The sequence below is a fragment of the Populus nigra genome, chromosome 3 (genome assembly GCF_951802175.1).
Source record: "Populus nigra chromosome 3, ddPopNigr1.1, whole genome shotgun sequence".
NCBI classification, from domain to species: Eukaryota; Viridiplantae; Streptophyta; class Magnoliopsida; order Malpighiales; family Salicaceae; genus Populus; species Populus nigra.
In genome coordinates, this window is record NC_084854.1 from 20336836 (window position 1) to 20356123 (window position 19288).

A 19288-nucleotide genomic window follows, 5' to 3' on the forward strand; every position below is an offset into this window, starting at 1 on the left:
GTGTTGCGTCCGAGTCATTAAAAAAATAATATTATTTGATCTTTTAACGCTTTAATTGCATAGTAAAATCACTATATTACTCTTAAAAATAAAAAAAAATAAACACCGACATCCAGGGGCACTTTCATCATTTCATTATAGTTTTTTAGTTGTAATTGATTTAAATAAAAGACAATTGAGTTTTTTAATAAATATAAATATTATTAAAAAAATAAAAGTTATTAACTCATACCACGTACGTGCTAGTGAGTGAGAGGCGCCCACCCTCTTTAGGTAACGTGTTTGGCTCTTTCTAATAGTCAAATGCCACCTTCCGTGATGGCATTGACAGTGTCATGCCGTCCTCTTCACAACAAAGTAGCAGTGGGCTACGATGATTTTTTTTTTCTTTTGATCATTCTTTTCTCTCTCCTCACCTTGAATTTCATGTCAGCCCTTTAAAAAATCAAATGTGTCCTATCAATTTGTATTACTATCAATTTCGATCCTTATTTTTTTTATTACTATTTGTTTTTATTTTAAGACTTTTTAAAGATTTTTTTCTTCAATTTTTCCCTCAACATTTTATTTTATTTAATTTTTGTGTATAATTTGATTATTATTCTTTTAATTTTTATTTATTTTGTATTTTAATCTTGGATGATTATGAATTTTTCTTTGTGATTTTTTTGTATTTTTCTTCTATGAGATAATCTTGGTCTTATGACCTGAGTTACAGGTTTTGAAAATTATCCCTAAGTTTTATGATTTTTTTTCGCTTTCCTTTCTGTGTGGTTATTATGATCTCATATCCTGAGTCATGAATTAACTTAGATTGACTTGGGGTTTTTTATGATATTTTTTTAAATTAATTTTTTTCTCATTCTCACCTTTCATTATTTAGTTTGCTTGATAATAGATCTCTATTATTTTTTATTCAATTTTATCTGTGCATGATTATTCTGATCTCATAATCGAATCACAAACTCAAGTTATTATTATTTAAAATTTTTTTTCTTTAGTTTGTCCTTCAACATTTACTTTGCTATTAATTAAGCTTCATATTTTATTTTAATATTATTTTATTCTTATTCAATTTTTATTTTGTTATCAAAATAATATTGTTGAAATCTTTTAATAATATTTAAAAGGTAGTTTTTAATAATATTTACAAGTGTTAATGTTTTTATTAAGTATTATTATTATTTTTTTTGATTTTTTTATAATGTTAAAATTAAATTAATTAAGTTTATTAAACTCATTCAAATTAACAAATTAATTAGTAATTTGTTTTTTAAAAAATTATATAATTAATTGAATTTTTTTTTATATTAAAAAAAATTTAACCCGTGTCACGAAGCAAAGCACGGTCACCTTTTAAGTGATGCCAGAGCTCCGGATCCTATTAGTTCGTGCAAGACACGCTCCATAGTGGCGCATCCAGTTGGATCGCCACTGTTAGTTATAATCTCACAGTCCCATCTCATTTCGGTGTCTCTCTGCCTGATATGGATGAAGATAGCGATGACCCATCTGAGATTAACAGGTTTGGTTCCTGAATTTTTGGTTCTCTTGCTTTTTAATCACTATTTCTCTTGGAAGAAACCTTGGATTTGGTGAAGGAAGCATGTTGAGACTTGTGGTTTGATTTTTATTGTTGCGTAAATCAGCTGAAATGTGCTAATTGTTTTTCCTTTTGTAATATTGTAGAAACGATCTTTGTTTGAACATCAAAGGAATAGTTTTTAGTACTGTTTAAATTTAAGTAGTTAAGCTAGTATCTCAAACATTTCTTGCAGTTCTATACAAAATTACTAAACATATAGAGTTACGTGGCGCAATTGAATAGTATTTAATACTTCTCGCTATTTTTTTTCTGTTTTCTTTGGCTGAAAGAAATTCAGCGATTGTTTTGTATGATCTTGGACGAGAAAATGTATAAAACATATAGAGTAACAAGGTTAGCGGCAGCTTGTTTTGGTTCAAGGATTATTTTTTGACTTAAATGCTTAAAGAATTTACAGCATTGAATAGGATTGAAACTATGTCGATGTATTATTTATTCATTAAAAAGTGATGTTCGTAGAATATATGAATCTAATGCTTTTACCTAGTATCCGTAATAAGATGGAATTAGAGGAGAGAATTACGTTTTGAGCATCTTCTCGTATTTGTGGTTAGCAATAATGGAAACTTGTTCATCTCCTTAGTATGCATTTTTATCCAAATTGATGATCATGTACTTTTGCTTCGTGTCCATATTATCAAAAAAACAGCTTCTTACTCGTCGTATGGTGTTCGTTTTTTTTTTTTCCACTTTTGCTTTCAGCTTCCAGTTCAAAGAAGCACCCAACTCCAAATTGTTTTGCTTAAACAAGAAAAGGAAGTTGCAGGATGAGCAATTAGGCTTGCCCATTTCAAAGCATAAATGCTGGAATCATCGCTTACCTCTCGAAACTTCCACAATATGTGAAGAAAATCAAGAAGAGAAAGGCTTAATCACACACATAATCAAGGAAAATGCTGAAAGACGGGCCATTGATGAAGGATCAGATCCTGAATCAGCTAAAGATAGCAATAGCTTTGTTGGAGATTCTGACTCTACCATGTCTGTGTCTGGCGAAGCTAAATTGGAGATGGAGGTTTCAAAGATATGGTCACCCGACATGCCCTCAACTTCATCATATAACTGGGGCAATAGTCTCAAGGATACACAATATTCTCCAGACAATGCTGCAGCTCCAAGACATGCTGGAAAAGAGGAATTGGTGTTTGTGGAAGGGGAGGATGATCACTGCTGTCATTATGAGGGACTACAAGTATATCAGAATCTTGAAGAGTCCATCCTAGAAATTGAAAGCCCTTTAAATTACAGTTGCTCTGAGTTTGGGACCGACAACATTGACCCATGTACAGATAAAGAAGTTGATGACATTCTCTATTCCAATGAGTTGAATCTAAATGGGCATGTCCTTTCATCTGAGGGATGGGCCGTCAACCAAGGTAATTTAATTTGCCAGCATACCTGTGGTTTGCAAATTCATGGGTTCAAACCATGCCATCTTATCTCTGTCCTCTTTTGCTTGTTTAAATGACAACATAATTTGAATAGTATTTACCTGCATTTGTATTTAACTTGATGTCATTTACTTTGATTGCAGATGCTCAATCAGGCCCCAGAAAACCAACCATTGATCAAGAATTTGAGCAGTACTTTTCCATGCTTATGCTGTAACAGTGAACACTTTTATTTAGTACAACATATCTGTTGCTTGTGACTGATTAGAGTGCCAGTCAAAATGTGAAGTAGCTTTCCTTTTTCTGGCATGTGTAATTGTAAGTGGTTCAATTTAGATATAGCGATGCTCTGTTCCTTCCAATGTTTTGAGCCAGCTTAGTTTTGCTTGCTGAACACAGCTGTTTACTGCTTCTCTATGGTTTTTGTATCATACAATTTGTAAACCTGTAATTATATTGACCGAGGTCAATCTTAACGGATCCTCATTTTGGTCGTATGGATTGAGAATTTGCGCGGAAACAACTCAACTTCTTAATGCCCCGGTCTGTTCCGTGGCAGGTTACTATTCTACCACTGTTGCTTAATGGGATCCTTTTCTGCGTAAATTACTTCTTAATATGGTGTGATTGAGGGATCCCAGGCTGCAGAAGCATCATGGAAGGCTTTATGGAGTGCATGTCGAAATTAAAAATGTCATTGATACGTGCTTGCAAATGATGGTGGACATTTGTTTATTTAAATTTTATTGACTATTCTTCAGATAACCAACGTTGCCTAAGGTTTTTACTAACATGATCTTCCACAAAACCTTCATTTTATTCCTTTTCAGTCTCTGGTTTCCACTGTTTGACACTGAAAATTGTATTGGTGGTTTCACGGAGGCCGAAGAATCCACATCAGTGATATTCTATAAATACGAATCCAACTCTTGTTCAACTAGAACACACCGGAGAACATGTAGTTTTTTCATAGAAGCCTAGTATGAACTAGAGAGAACCTTTTTCCTTGCAGCATTGAATTGCTCCATCAAACATGTTGTTAATCCCATACTTTATTCGAAACCAGTATCCAGTAGTTGGGTCTAATGGCGAAGACTTTTAACTTCCTTCAGATATCTGCCAAGAAAACGAAATCAAACAACTTGTTTACATTTTCAAGACTAAAATTGGAATGTTGGGAAAAGGATAAGAATTACTCACTCCATTGTTGATATTGGGCGCTCAGGGTACTTGGCAGAAAGAAGATTATTCGTCTCTTCGATTGTTAGCTTGTCTGAAGAACAAATATACCTCCCTTTTGCTTAATTCAAGGTATTAAAAGAGGAAGATATATGATATAACCGCATCATCAATGTTTAGATGTTTATCTTATCATAGATTGGGATCAAGATAAATATTTTTTTTCTAATTTAATTTTATGTTTTTGAATCAATTTAGATATGTTTAGAGTTGGATAATTGATTTATTGAGATTATGAAAATGTTTCCTAAGTACTCTTGGGTCAAATGAGTTAAAATATAATTTTAAACCTAAAAAAATCTAGATCGATTATTAGATCATTTTTCTAGTGGCTGAAATATATTTTGACAAACTACGTATCATCAACTCTTTTTTAATTTTTCTTTTTAAAAACCAAACATGTGAGCTTGGCCTAGTAGGCTCATACATACACTTCATTTTTTTTCGATTGAGCCAAACGCTCGAGTGTGAATTTTTTCTATATTTTTTTTGTTTTTTATTTTTGGATTTTAATGTAAATGCACTATAAGAATAACTCATGAATATTCCATTAAAATAAAATTTTTATTTTTAAAATTTTTTTGGATTAGTTTTTTTTTCTCCAATCACATATAAAATATTGAAATATTATTTTAATATTTTTTTAAACTTGCTTTTAAGATTATTTTTGGTTTTTGCAGTTGAAAAACATGTTTTTGTTAAAACAATCAAGGGATATAATGCAATAATAAGGAGACTAAATTTAAATAGAAGATATACATTTTTCTTGAAATTTAGACTATTGAAACTTTTACAAATATTTATTTATTTTAGATAAAACTAATATTCCATAAGGTACTTGAGATTCTTTAAGATATAAATCTTCATTATTACAACATTAAATAAAAACAGGTTTCGGACAATCGCCTCGCAGGAGCACATTGGCAAGTGGCTAGTTTGTCCTAGATTCATTGAACTAGAGAAGACCCTTTTCTTTGCAGCATTGAATGGCCCCGTCAAACATCTCTTCAAGCCCATACCTAAATTTGAAACCAGAATCGACTAGTTTCTTCGAGGATAGACCAGAGGTTTTAAGGCCTTCAACATCCTTTAAATATCTGCCGAAAAAGAAACATTAATACGTTCGTACTTTTCGGATTTTAAGATCAAGTGAAGAATGCTGCAGAATTATTAAGGGATAAGAATTACTCACTCTAATGTTGGTATTGAGTGCTCAGGATACTTGGCAGAAAGAAATTCAGACATCTCTTCAATTGTTATAGTGTCTTTAGAACAAATATACCTCCCTTTTGCTTCAGGATATTCAAGGAGGAAAATATGTGCCCTAGCCACATCATCAATGTGTACCATGGGTGTGTTAATGAGTAACCCGTAATTCTCCCGATCACCTGAAACGATGTCCGTTAGGCCAACAGCTTTCAGAAGAACACCATAGAAGAAAAGCTCGGATAAGAGAACTTACCCAGCACCATAGCCAAGGAAATGCGAACTGAAGAAGGCATGTTTGGACAGATGAAGGGGCCATGAATGTAGGTTGGGGCTAAAGTTACAAGGTCCAATCCATGTTCTTGTGCGAATTCAAGAGCTCTTTTCTCCGTTAAAGTTTTGGAAATAAAGTAAGGGCCTATGGGCAAGTTTGAGGCTTTAATATAATCAACATCGCTCCAGTAAGCTTCATCCATCATCTCCACACCACTGCCATTAAAAGCTACCGCTGATGCACTAGAAGTCAACACAACTCGCTTCACTGTCTTTGAGTTCAAGCAAGCCTTCAAGATTCCTAATGTTCCATCAGTTGCTCGTTGGATAACTACTTCCTCAGGTTCTCCATTTCCAAAATCTAGAGTTGGGGAAGCTACATGAAAGACACCAATACATCCTTTAATAGCCACGTCAAAGCCGCTGGGTTCACTTAAATCTGCATGGAAGATTTCTAGCCTCTCTGATCCTCCTGGTAGACTCGTCAGGAAGCTAACGTCCCTCTTGTGTTCTGGTCACATATACAACACAAAGTTAATATATATATTGAAAATCTTTAAATTATTATTATTTTTTAAATAGTGATTTATCTTTAAATTATTTTGATAATTTCATAATACTTCAAAGAGAATATTATAATTTATCTTTAAATATTTTATATTAAATTATATATAGATAAGTTGTTTTTACATGATGTATTGATTAATAGAATGAAAATCATATGAGCTTAGAAATAAAAATTAACTACAGAGACAAATAAAAAAAACATATAAAAGAAAAAGAAAAAACAAGGTAAAACATACATGTAGATCTATCTTTTACCTCTTAGTTTCTTACAAGGAAGATTAATTTTTCACTTTTATCTTTAATTAATATAAACAACTCTTTTTTATGATTTATCAATTAATATATTATTAATTTATTTTATTACAAGCATGCAAAATCCTTCTATTTCTCAATGGATTAATTTTATGATATTGAAATTTTTCATCTGTCCTAACATAAGAGGAAATAAATAAATAAATAGAGAACTTACCTGGGTGAGGTCTAACAGTCGTGTTAACAGAGTAGCCTTGCTCCAGGAGCTTCATGATCAGCCACGAGGCTACGAACCCAGTCCCCCCTGTAACACATACTCTGCCTTTCTCTCCTTCCATCTCTCTCTCTCTCTCAATTAAAATGAGTTCAAATAATATTGTGGTGGTGGTGGTGGTGAATCTTTTTTTTTTTTTTTTTTTTTTGTGGCGGTGCTTCTTCCATCTCTAGCTAGCTTATGTAGCCATGGAAAGAAACGTGTCAATCCTTCGTTGTTATTTTTGTAAGTGGCGCAATGAACCAAAAACTGTCATTTATTTGACTTTTCAAGCAATCACTTGGATTTTTCTTGTCCTATCATTTTTCCCTTCAAATTGCAGAAGCGGTTGATCTGTATTTAAACAGTAAGGGTTTGTTGAGATTACTGTTGAAAGTGGTTTTTTTTTTTTTTAAATAGAAATATATTAAAATAATATTTTTATTTGATATTATTATATTAAAATGATATGAAAGAATTAAAAAATATTAATTTAAAATTAATAAAAAATTAATTCTTTTTTAAAATATAAAAAGAAACAGGTGCCGCGGGCTAGGGAATTGTCTCTGCTTTTTATTAACAACTGTTGATCTCTTTTGCCATCTTTTGCACACAGTTAACAACGTAATTCCTATACAATTCGAAGACGAAGCGTTCTGGTCAACTGAGTTGTTCCACCTGTCCAGCAATTCGGCCGTCATTATTCTGGTTCAGGAATTTTACAGTGCGGAAAGAAGAATGAATTATTATTCTTGTTCTTTTTTATTTTAATATATAATTTTAAAGGTTTGGATCACCATTTAAGTATTAAAAATTATAATTGATTTTTAAAATTGGATAAAAAAACTAAGAGGACAATACTATAACTTAGATAAATTGTATTTTTTATTTGTCTGATTATTATCAAGTTATTGTTGTGTTTCTTTAACTGTTGGTTTGTTTATTGGATAAAGCAGGTCTACCTTGGCAAGATAAACCATGATTTTATGAATTAAGTCTAACCATTCTAAACCCAAATTATGTTTTTTGTATTTTTTTAAATATTGAAAAAACATTATAAGTTTTTAATTCTTGATATTAAAAATAAATAAATTCGTTTTTATTTTTGTCTTTTTAAAATTTAGATCAAACTCTAATAAATATTTACAAACTTCCTGTAAAATTTATACATGCAAAAAAAAAATAATAATAAGTTACGACATAAGTAATGAAGTAATAAAGGGTTTGAAATAATGATTTGTGGTCTCGATTCCACAGTATTGACCAATAAAATCGATTACACTCGTGATATTTTCATTAGAAAATGGCAAAATAGAAAATGCTATATGCCTATGTTTGTGGATCTGCTTTTGGATTAAAATATAGCACAGCTGATTGTCATGATTAGTGTCAAAAAGTGTGTGAACAACACAAAAACATGCTATTCTATGGTAATCAAGTTATGCTTAAGAGCACATGATGGGCTGTTTTACCTCTTTAGCACAGTAGTTGTCATTCTCTTGAAGAATATATATATCCTACGTTAGAGTAGTCATAGGAAGAAAGGTCAAGCGAGCCTATCACACGTACTGCAAAACATTATTGAAAGAATGTGAAAATACTGCTGCTATGTATTGCCCAATTGAATAAAACAGGAGGCCGTAGGTTACAATATTTATACAGGGTGATAATTCTAGTCTAAGTAGGAAACCTATTCTAACAAGGAAATCTCAGTGATTGTAATACAATAGGGAAACTATGATTAGCTGTATCTTTCTTTTAACACTCCCCCTCAAGTTGGAGTATGGATGTCAATTACACCCAACTTGTGAAGGTGAGACTGGAACAATGGTGCAGGCAGTGGTTTGGTGAAGATATCGGCAACTTGGTGTTTTGTTTGCACGTGAGCTGTCCGGATTTCTCCATTGTGAATTTTCTCACGAACAGTATGGCAATCTAATTCAATGTGTTTGGTTCGTTCATGATAAACTGGATTGGCTGCAATGTAGAGCGCTGCCTGGTTGTCACAAAATAAGGTGGCAGGTTGATTGTGCCGCACTTGGAGATCATTTAGGAGGTATCGCAGCCAAGTGAGTTCACAAGTGGTGGCTGCCATGGAACGATACTCGGCTTCTGCGGAGGACCTTGAAACAGTAACCTGCTTCTTGCTCTTCCATGATATGAGTGACCTGCCAAGAAAAATACAATAACCAGTGACTGAGCGTCTGGTGAAAGGGCATCGTGCCCAGTCTGCATCACAATATGCAGTTAGGTGTAGTAGTCCGTTAGAGGGAAATAATAACCCTTGGCCAGGGGCTCCTTTCAGATAGTGGAGGAGCCGTCGTGCTGTGGCAAAATGATGCTTCTGAGGCTCATGCATGAACTGACTGAGTGTATTTACGGCATATGTGATTTCTGGTCTTGTTATAGTGAGATAGATTAATCTTCCAATGAGTCTTCGGTAACTGGTGGGATCTTTAAGGGGGTCACTCCCTGTAGGCATGAGGGCAAGGTTAACTTCCATAGGAATTTTTTCAGGTTTGGCACCGAGTAAGCCCGCATCTTCTAAGATGTCTAGTGTGTACTTTCGTTGACAGAAGGAAATCCCAGATTTGGACCGTGCTATTTCAACCCCAAGGAAGTATTTTAAAGGTCCAAGGTCTTTGATTTTGAAACAGTTGCCGAGGAAATGTTTGAGATCGCGGATGGCAGCATCATCATTTCCAGTGAGTATCATATCATCAACGTATAACAATATAACTGTGAAGGACTGTCCACGTTTATGTGTAAACATAGAATAGTCTGCTTTGGATTGAAGGAAGCCAATATTCTGTATAGCAGAGGAAAACTTACGAAACCAGCTGCGAGATGCCTGTTTAAGGCCGTATAAGGATTTGTGGAGACGACACACCGTATGCTCCCCCTGTCGGCGATACCCTGGTGGTGGGAGCATGTAGACTTCTTCATGGAGGTCGCCATGGAGGAAGGCATTGTGCACATCCATTTGATGAAGCGGCCAATTAGAGACAGAGGCAATGGTGAGAAGGCAGCGAACAGTAATAAGTTTGGCAACAGGGGCAAAGGTTTCAGTATAGTCGATGCCCTCCCGTTGGTTGAAACCCTTAGCGACCAGCCGGGCTTTGTGCCTCTCAATGGAACCGTCAGACCGATATTTGGTTTTGAAAACCCATTTGCAGCCAATAGGGCGATGACCGGTAGGTAAGGGTACCAAGGACCAAGTGTGGTTCTCCTCCAGAGCATGGATTTCAGAGTTCATGGCCGCAACCCAGTGAGGGTGATGACGGGCCTCCTCATATGTGCTAGGGTCAACAAACTGAGAGATATTGTTGACAAAATTAGTATGAGGAGCAGAAAAATGAGAGTAGGAGACATACCTAGTGATGGGGTAGCGGGTGCCAAGCGTGATCGGGGGAGGAGCGCCAGGAGCAAGCAAGGCTGCGTGGTGAGCTTGGTAATCTTGAAAGTGGGGAGGTGGTTTGGTGGGGCGTGTGGAGCGGTGGAGAGGTGGGGCTGGGATGGTTAGTGTTTGTGAGGGGGACTGGGTAGCAGGGGAAGGAGATGGGTCGGTGTCTAGAGGAATAGGGGAATGGTGTGGGGAAGGGGAAGATGTGGTGTCTGGAGGTGAGTCGGGTTCGGGTAGAAGTATGGAGTCATGGGGTGTGTTGGGTAGGGTAGGTGAGTCATCTGAATAATCAGATGGGGATGTGGAAAAAGGGAATAAATGTTCATGAAAAACCACATCTCGAGAGGAAAAAAATTTCTGTGTATCAAGATCATATAAGCGATAACCTTTTTGACCAAAGGGGTAACCAAAAAACACACATCGACGGGCCCGGGCATCAAACTTGTGTTTAGGAAGAAGATTGGTTGCGTAACACAAACAACCAAAAACCCGTAAATGAGAGTAATCAGGGGAGGTATGATGTAAAAGTTCATACGGTGTTTTGTGGTGGAGTAAGGGCGTGGGAAGGCGATTTATGAGGTAGCACGCAGTTTGTATGCTTTCCCCCCAAAAACGTAAGGGAATGTGTGCTTGGAAACGGAGTGCCCTACCGACATTCAAAAGGTGGCGATGTTTCCGTTCGACGATGCCATTTTGTTGGGGTGTGTATGGGCATGAGTGTTGGAAAGAAGTTCCTTTGTGGTGAAAAAAAGGTTGGAGGGATAGAAATTCACTCCCATTATCGGACCAGAAGGTTTTGATGGGAAGATCAAATTGTGTTTGGACCCAAGAGAAAAAAGATTTGATTATGTCTTGTGTTTCAGATTTAAATTTTAAAAGGTGAATCCATGTAAATCGGGTGAAATCATCCACAATAGTGAGAAAATATCGGGCACCAGTTTGAGTGGGAAGTTTGTGTGGCCCCCAAATATCGCAATGAATTAAATCGAAGGGTGCGTTGGAAGGTTTTGAAGTAGACGGAAAAAAAAATAAACGAGTTTGTTTTGCTAAAGGACAGATATTGCAAATATGATTTGGATTACACATAATTTCTGGAATTTTATTTGAAAGGAATTGCATAGGTGCGGTGGAAGGGTGCCCCAAACGTTGATGCCAAAGATGAGAGGTATGGTGGACGTGGTGAGCTAGGCGTGGGTTTTGGGTGGCTTTGAGGTAGTAAAGTCCATTAAATTGCTTGCCCAGGCCAATCGTCCTCCCCGTGTTCACGTCCTGCACAATACAAAATTTATCAAAGAAAATCACAGTGCACTTCAATCCTCGTGTCAATTTGCTTACAGATAATAAATTCACGTTGAAGTGTGGCACATGAAGGACACCGTCAAGTTTTAAGTCCTCAGATAATTTAAGTGACCCAATATTGGCAATTGTTGCTTTGCCTCCATTAGGTAAACTGACAAAATCATGTTGAGTATTGATGATATTGTGTGTCGGTGCTGAACATGAAATATGGTCAGAGGCTCCACTGTCCATTATCCAATGTATATTTGAAGGTGAGTCATGCTGTGAAAGATTGCAGGTAGGTGTAACAATACCTGTTGCGTTCGCAATTGGAAAATTACCGGGTCGGTTATGCAAAAGGGCAATCAGTTGATTGTATTCTTCAGTGGTGAAGGTCGGGCTCTCGTTGGGTTTGTTGTCATGTAATGGGATGGTCTCCTTCGCTGTACTGTAAGCTGCGGGTCTTTGATTTTTTGGCTTGATATTTTTTCCATGTAGCCTGTGGCCCACAGGAAAACCATTAAGAAAATAACATTTGTCCACTGTGTGGGTATCTCCATGGCAATAAGAACAACTTAAAGATTTTCTTAGGTGAGAGCTGTGTTTGCCATCCCCATAACCAGCACCAGGTGGTCTCGTGCCCATTGAGTTGCCGGGTCTTGTGCCGCCCTTGATGGAGCGACTGATTTGCATCGCATGGGATGTGATCTGTCGATTTGCTACTTCCATCTGTCGCTCGTGTTGGAGGATTAAGCCATGGACGCGGCGTGTGTCAGGGATCGGCGACATCATCAGAATCGAGCCGCGCATGGTGGAATAGGGTTCATTAAGCCCCATCAACAGTTGCATAACTCTCTCCTTTTCTTCTCTGCAGGCATATGCTTTTGAACCGTCACAGGTGCAGGTGATAGGTTCATGGTAGGAATCTAATTCATCCCATAGGGCTTTGAGTTTGGTGTAATACTCTGAGATTGTAAGGTCCCCTTGTCGATGTTCGGCGATTTCTTAGCGAATTTGGTAAATTCTGGAATCGTTGCTTTGTGAGAATCGATCTTTAAGGTCGTTCCACACCATGAACGCACTGGTGCAGTAAAGTACGCTGCTTGCGATGTCGGGGTTTAGTGAATGTAGAATCCATGACAACACCATATCGTTGCATCTCTGCCAAATAGCAGATCTAGCATCGGTGTTTGCTGGGGGTTTGATGGTTCCATCGATGAATCCTAGTTTATTCTTGGCACTCAAAGCAATGCGCATTGATCGGCTCCATTGTCCATAATTATGTCCTTCAAGGGGTTTGGAAACAAGAACAAGTCCGGGTGAATCTGAATGATGTAGGGTAAGTGGGTCAGCTATGTTGTCGCTCATGCTTGCTTATCTGTGTTGATAATTTACTTGTAATGGTGGAGGCAGTATGTGTACAGAGTCACCAATGTGGGTGCTCTGTTTTGTTTGGTTGTTTTTGTTGCGGCGGAAGGTGTGTGGGCAGAATCACCAATGTGGGTGCTCTGATACCATGAAAGAATGTGAAAATACTGCTGCTATGTATTGCCCAATTGAATAAAACAGGAGGCCGTAGGTTACAATATTTATACAGGGTGATAATTCTAGTCTAAGTAGGAAACCTATTCTAACAAGGAAATCTCAGTGATTGTAATACAATAGGGAAACTATGATTAGCTGTATCTTTCTTTTAACAATTATAAAATTATATTCATTGCTAGAAATATTCTCTGAAGACAGTAATTAAAAAATAATATTATATCCTAGGTTTGAGTAGTCAAACGAAGAAAGGTCAAGTGAGCCTATCACATGTACTGCAAAACATTATAAAATTATATTCACTGCTAGAAATATTCTCTGAAGACAGTAATTAAAAAATAATATTCCCTCTTTTATCGAATAATCACTAATACTAGCAGGGAGTTGTTTCAGTTAATCAACCTCATGATTCAACTGCAATATGATCATTTATCTATCCATGAAATTAAAATAACTTTAAACAAAATAAATTATAATAAATATAATATTGAAAAACAAAATAAAAAGGTACATAGTACTAGGTTTGTGAGGAGGGGTAAAATTAAAATCCCTTTTCTTTTAGATTTTACTATTTAGGATGCCCGCACTCCAATGCAGGCCACCTCTAATGGCGTATTCGAAGTTATAAGATGCATTGAGAAGGAAAAAGCAAGAAATTAATTTTCAGAATGTATGCTGAAACAACCGAGGAATGAGTAAGCAAAACAGCAAAAGTAGGATGACATGACATGATCCACACAAAACAAAGTAAAGTCATAAAGTACGAATCAAAAGTTTTAAACAAAACATTCGCAAATGAACACAGCGGAGCCATGTTTTATTAGAAAAGGCGCAGATAGAGATGTCATTGGCGCTGTCATACAACCAATGCATCTCATGATTTGGAGTCAGGCATCATGCAACAAAGAAACGAAATAAGTTTCATGCGTTAAAGTGAACAAGAAACTTGAAAGAGGATGTGAAAAAGGAGCTCAAGTCACTCATCTGTTCATGCCATATTCATCATTCAGTGGGTGGAAATTAAAAGGTGATCGCGATTTGCATAGGGTCTTAATTGGAAATAGCGTAAGGAGTAAGGACCCATGCAGAGTTTATTTCAGGATTTAATGTAATCTACATCGCTCCAAAATCCCTCATCCATGATGTACACACCACTCTCATGAAACTCTATTGCTGACAGACTAGAAGTGTACACAAATCGCTTCACTGTCTTTGAATTTAAGCAAGCCTTCAAGATTCCTGATGCTCCATCAATTGTTCTCTTGGTTACTACTTCCTCAGGCTCTTTGTTTTCAAAGTCTACAGGGTAGCTAAATGAAAACTATTTCTCTCCTGTGCTCCTGGTAGACTTGTTAGAAAGCTATTTCTCTCTTGTGCTCTGTTCACATGACAAAATTCTGTCATGATTGAGATTTCCTAATTAAAAATTAATTAATTGAATGACAGGATCTGGTGGTATAGAAAAGCTCATAATTGAATCACCGCGCCCCTTCTTAATTTTCACTCGAGAGAAATTCACTGAATAGCTAGGATTAAGACACTTTTTTTTTACAGCTGCTGTTGGAGCTTCATATTTTGCAGGATCCACCAAAGGAGGGATGGGCAACAACTAACAAGTTTAGCAACGTGGTTTTGCTTAGACGCCGTGGATGTTTTTTAAGATTTCTGAAGTGGGCAGATCACAAGTTTGCATGGATCAAATTGATGAAAGAAAACATGAAAATTATCACAAATTTCTGGTTTCGGGGCTTCTTACCTTCGAATATTGATTGGTTTATATCTAAACTCTTCACCCCAAAATATGAATTCCTTGGCTCACGAAAAGAGATGAGATGGGAAACTAATTACTCCATCAGACTTAAAACCCTAGGAGGAGGAGGGTTTTTGATCCGTAGACTTAACTAACTACTAACAATTAACTATTTTTTCAATTCCCCTTCCACGAGCATAACTCTTGCTTCTGGTACTGCATAAATGTTCTGTTGGTGCTTCCTTTTTTCTGCATATGAATGATCAACTAAATCTCTGTAAAACAGAGAAGAGAAAATATTTTCCTTGTATTTATTCAATGATACTCTGCCGCTTATATACAAGTATTTCCCTAGCTACGCTATGTTAGGAATATGAATTACAATAGAAATAGTATAGTTGATAGAACATGTCTACATATTTCTTTCCTAAACCATTACTTAACTTTAGGATATTTATTGATCCTTTCTTAACACTCCCTCTCAAGTTGGAGAGTGAATGTCGAAAACTCCCAACTTGCGAATCATGGTAGAGAAAATCTCCTTTTCCAATGGCTTAGTGAAGACACCCGCAAGTTGATTTGCCGAAATAACAAATTTGGTTATAATGGATCCATTCTGTATTTTATCCCGAATAAAATGACAATCAATTTCTATATGTCTGGTTCTCTCATGAAAAACTGGATTAGCCGCTATATGCAAAGTTGCTTTGTTGTCATAGTATAGTAATGCTGGATTCGGATGTAATATCCGTAAATCTTTTAATAATGAACATAACCACGACAACTCACAGCATGTATCTGTCATGGCTCGATATTCGGCTTCTGCTGAGGAGAGTAATACTGTTTTTTGTCTTTTTGTTCGCCAAGAAACAAGTGAAGATCCTAAGAAAACATAATAACCTGTAGTGGATCTCCGAGTCATTGGGTAGCCAGCCCAATCTGAATCACAAAAAGCCCGCAATGATAAATCATTTTGAGAAGAGAAGAACAAACCCTGTCCTGGTGCACATTTCAGATAACGCAACACACGCAAGGCAGCTTCCATGTGTGATTTGCGTGGTGCATGCATAAATCGACTTAGCACATGTATAAAATACATGATATCCGGTCAGGTAATAGTCAAGTAAATTAGACGACCCACAAGTCGCCTACACTGAGATGGATCTTTAAGTAAATCATCTGCATCTGAGAGTTTTGTGTTTTGTTCCATAAGAAAGTTCACAGGTTTGGCACCCAAAATCCCACCATCCTTCAGAATTTTCAAAATGTACTTCCGTTGTGAGATAGCAATGCCTTTTTGTGATCGAGAAACCTCAATTCCCAGAGAGTATTTCAAGTTGCCCAAATCTTTAATTCAGAAACGACCATGCAGTTTCCAACATGTATCTCGTACGTGATGATCATTATCATATAATGAGCAATGCAGTGGCTTACAGTTAAAAGAGTTGGAGATAGAGGAAGTGCCTTGTCTTGACTGAACTGCTGAAGCTGGAAGGGCATCTCGTTGGATTGTCATGGTTGCAGTTTCTGCTGTCTCGTGTGTATCATTTAAGCTGCGTTGCTTCTCTTCTTGAATAATAGAGGAATATGCTTGGTGAACATCAGGGAAAGGATTCAGCAATAGGATCTGTCCTCTAATGGCCTTGTAAGAGTCATTAAGTCCCATGAGGAACTGCATTAGCTGTCTTCTCTTATGGTCTGCTCCACAGGAGCAAACAGTGCTGCTATAGGAACCCAATTCATCCCACAATCCCTTCAGCTTTGTGTAGTAAGCTGCAATGGTCATCTGCGCCTGAGAAGTACAAGCAATGTCTCTCTCAATCTGAAAGATATGTGGGGCATTGCTATGAGAAAACTGATCATGGAGGTCCTCCCAAACCTCTTGTGCTGTAGTTGAATATATAACTCTCTCTGCAAGTTCTGACGAGATTGAATTGAGAATCCATGACATAATCATGTCATTGCATCTCTTCCATGAAGCATAATCATTTAGTTGGCTCTTGGCAAATGGTATCTGTACTGTTCCATCTATAAATCCCAACTTATTTTTAGTGTTCAAAGAAATCGCCATAGACCTGCACGAGGTGGAATAATTGTCGCCATTGAGAGGCTTAGAGACCAGCACTAATCCTAGGTGATCAGAATGGTAGAGACAAAAAAGATCGAAGGCATTGTTCTTGCCTTCCCTAGAAGATTGTTCATGCTCCATAATACTGGACAATTAAAAGGGAAAATTGGAGCAAGAAAAAAAAAACAGAGAACTAGGTTACCAGCTCTGATACCATGTAAAACAGAGAAGAGAAAATATTTACCTTGAGTTTATTCAATGATACTCTACCGCTTATATACAAGTATTTCCCTACAATTGTGCTATGCTATATTAGGAATATGAATTCCAATAGAAATAGTATAGTTGACAGAACAGGTCTACATATTTCTTTCTTAAACCATTACATAACTTTGAGATATTCATTGATCCTTTCTTAACAATCTCTCTCATCATCATCACCAGCCATAGTTCTCCCATGTCCTCCTAGTACACAATATTGAACAAGGAGCTTAATATAAATACAACATATACACGGTCATACGAGTGTCAAATTGTTGCTTCAACTTATTCCTTCGACTGCCCCTGCCAAGACTAACCCGACTGCTCTTCCTATGGTAACTGCTGAACCTCCTGAAGAAAACATTGAAGCAATTCACGTAAGCATACTAATCTTATGCGTATCCTTAATTATTGTGTTTGACATAATTGCAAACACTTAATCTAGCACCATGCATGTCGCCCATCCAAGCCTTCTCCAATTTCTTTAACTTTTCTTCCATTTTTTTTATTTTTTTTTTTGGTAACCCGGGGTGTCCGGGCCATCTTACACGCACCACAACTAATCCCCGGACCCACTGAACACCCTGCAAGCCCAGTAGACATGTAAGATACCGCGAGGGTGATAGACGTGCACGTTAGGGCTCGAACCCAGGTGACAGAGGCAAGGAAACCTTGCCTCTGCCGCTAGGCTACAAGCCCTGGTGTCTCCCTAATTCTTTAAACAAAACATCAGGAGAAGGAGGTCATGTCTTATGGCTATCTGTATATCTCAATCTTGATCTTCAATTGTCAATAACGCTAGGATATGCATCTTCTCTCCTAGTATTTAAGCCGTGCTTCAAGCTGATTGGTTTTGATAATGACTTTCTCAAATTAAAATGCAATTTAAAAAAAAAAGATTGTTTCCAGATGTTTAATTTAATTAATCATTTTTTTTATTTTTTTAATGTTTTTTTTTAGAATTTGATTTTTAATATTAAATTTGATTCTTCTTTTATTATTATTATTTGTTTTTCTCTTGTTATTTTTTTTAATTCAAATCTTTTTTATTTATCACATTTAGTTATTATTCTTTTGATTTATATTTAATTTATTGAAAAGAATTTATGAAACTGATTTTATTTATGAATCTGATTTTTTAAAAAAATTTCATTATCTTCTAACTTTTTTTATTTGTCAAATTTTCTCTTTATTTGTTATTTATTTTATTTAAAATAATTTATAAAATTAAATTATTTTTTTCAATCTCATCTTTCTTCAACCTTTTTATTTATCAGCTTTGACCTCTATTTAAAAAAAAAACTTGAATTAAATATTTAAATATTGATAATTTATTTTCCATCTTATTTTACATGGCATAGTCACATATTAAAAAATATTTTTCAATTTAATTTTAATAACACTACTAAAACTAAAAAAATAATTTACTTTTCTAGAATTAATTTTTTATAAAAACCATAAAAAAATACTTGCATTATTTATTTTTTTACTATAGCCTCTGTGTTTAATATTTTTATCGGTTAGTGTCAGTATAAAAATTGACACATATCACATGCTCGCAACTTAGATTTTTAGTGTCATTCCATCCCAGCTAAAACATGCTGGACATTAATTCTTCATTTCTTGTTTATTAGGCTTATTTTATTTTTTATTTATTTTTTATTAAAATAGATGTTCAAATCAACTTGTATATATCTCGACTAATCTCACGAATCCTGAAGTTAACAACAAATTAGACTCATTTTAGTATTTCTGATGATTGCCTTTCTTTCCCTCCATTTTGTCCTCAACATATTTTTCTTCAATGGCATCATTTTAATTATACATTGTTTTTTTTTTGGTTCTTGATTGTCTCTTATCTTCATGTGTTTTGTAGATCTTGAGATTTTTTGTCAAATTTTAAAACTTGAGTGGGGTCTCATTTAATGAGCTATGGTCTGAGTTTGCTGTGGAAGGACATTCAAAGAAATCGAACCAAATTGTAAAGTAATGGAAATATGCATGACCAATCTTCAATTTGTGCGAAAAACTTGAGGGGGGGTTTTCTTAATTTCTTTGACTGACCAATGGCAATTCAAGAATTTAAGTCTGTCAGCACCTCAGCATCAACCAGATGTCAGGACTCAGCTTTAGTTAAAATTAAAGCAAAATAGTAATTATGAGAGGGAAAGCTCGATCGCACCATAAATACGAGGTAGC

The 19288-nt window shown here is 35.9% G+C and overlaps 2 protein-coding genes across 2 annotated transcripts; one reads left to right on the forward strand and one right to left on the reverse strand.

Annotated features, from left to right (window-relative positions):
- The first annotated feature begins 1371 nt into the window (after positions 1-1371).
- On the forward strand, positions 1372-3494 carry LOC133688261 (protein FAR-RED-ELONGATED HYPOCOTYL 1-LIKE). Its single transcript, XM_062107689.1, has 3 exons — positions 1372-1525; positions 2309-2982; positions 3141-3494. The coding sequence occupies exons 1-3, from the start codon at positions 1488-1490 to the stop codon at positions 3212-3214; spliced, it is 786 nt and encodes a 261-aa protein (XP_061963673.1). The 5' UTR covers positions 1372-1487; the 3' UTR covers positions 3215-3494.
- A 1521-nt stretch (positions 3495-5015) lies between these two features.
- Positions 5016-7040, reverse strand: LOC133689136 (vestitone reductase-like). The gene is made up of 4 exons (XM_062108903.1): positions 6752-7040; positions 5699-6226; positions 5429-5624; positions 5016-5333 (listed from the first exon to the last, which is right to left on the reverse strand). Exons 1-4 carry the CDS (start codon positions 6870-6872, stop codon positions 5192-5194), a joined length of 987 nt encoding a protein of 328 aa, XP_061964887.1. The 5' UTR covers positions 6873-7040; the 3' UTR covers positions 5016-5191.
- Between the last annotated feature and the right edge of the window lie 12248 nt (positions 7041-19288).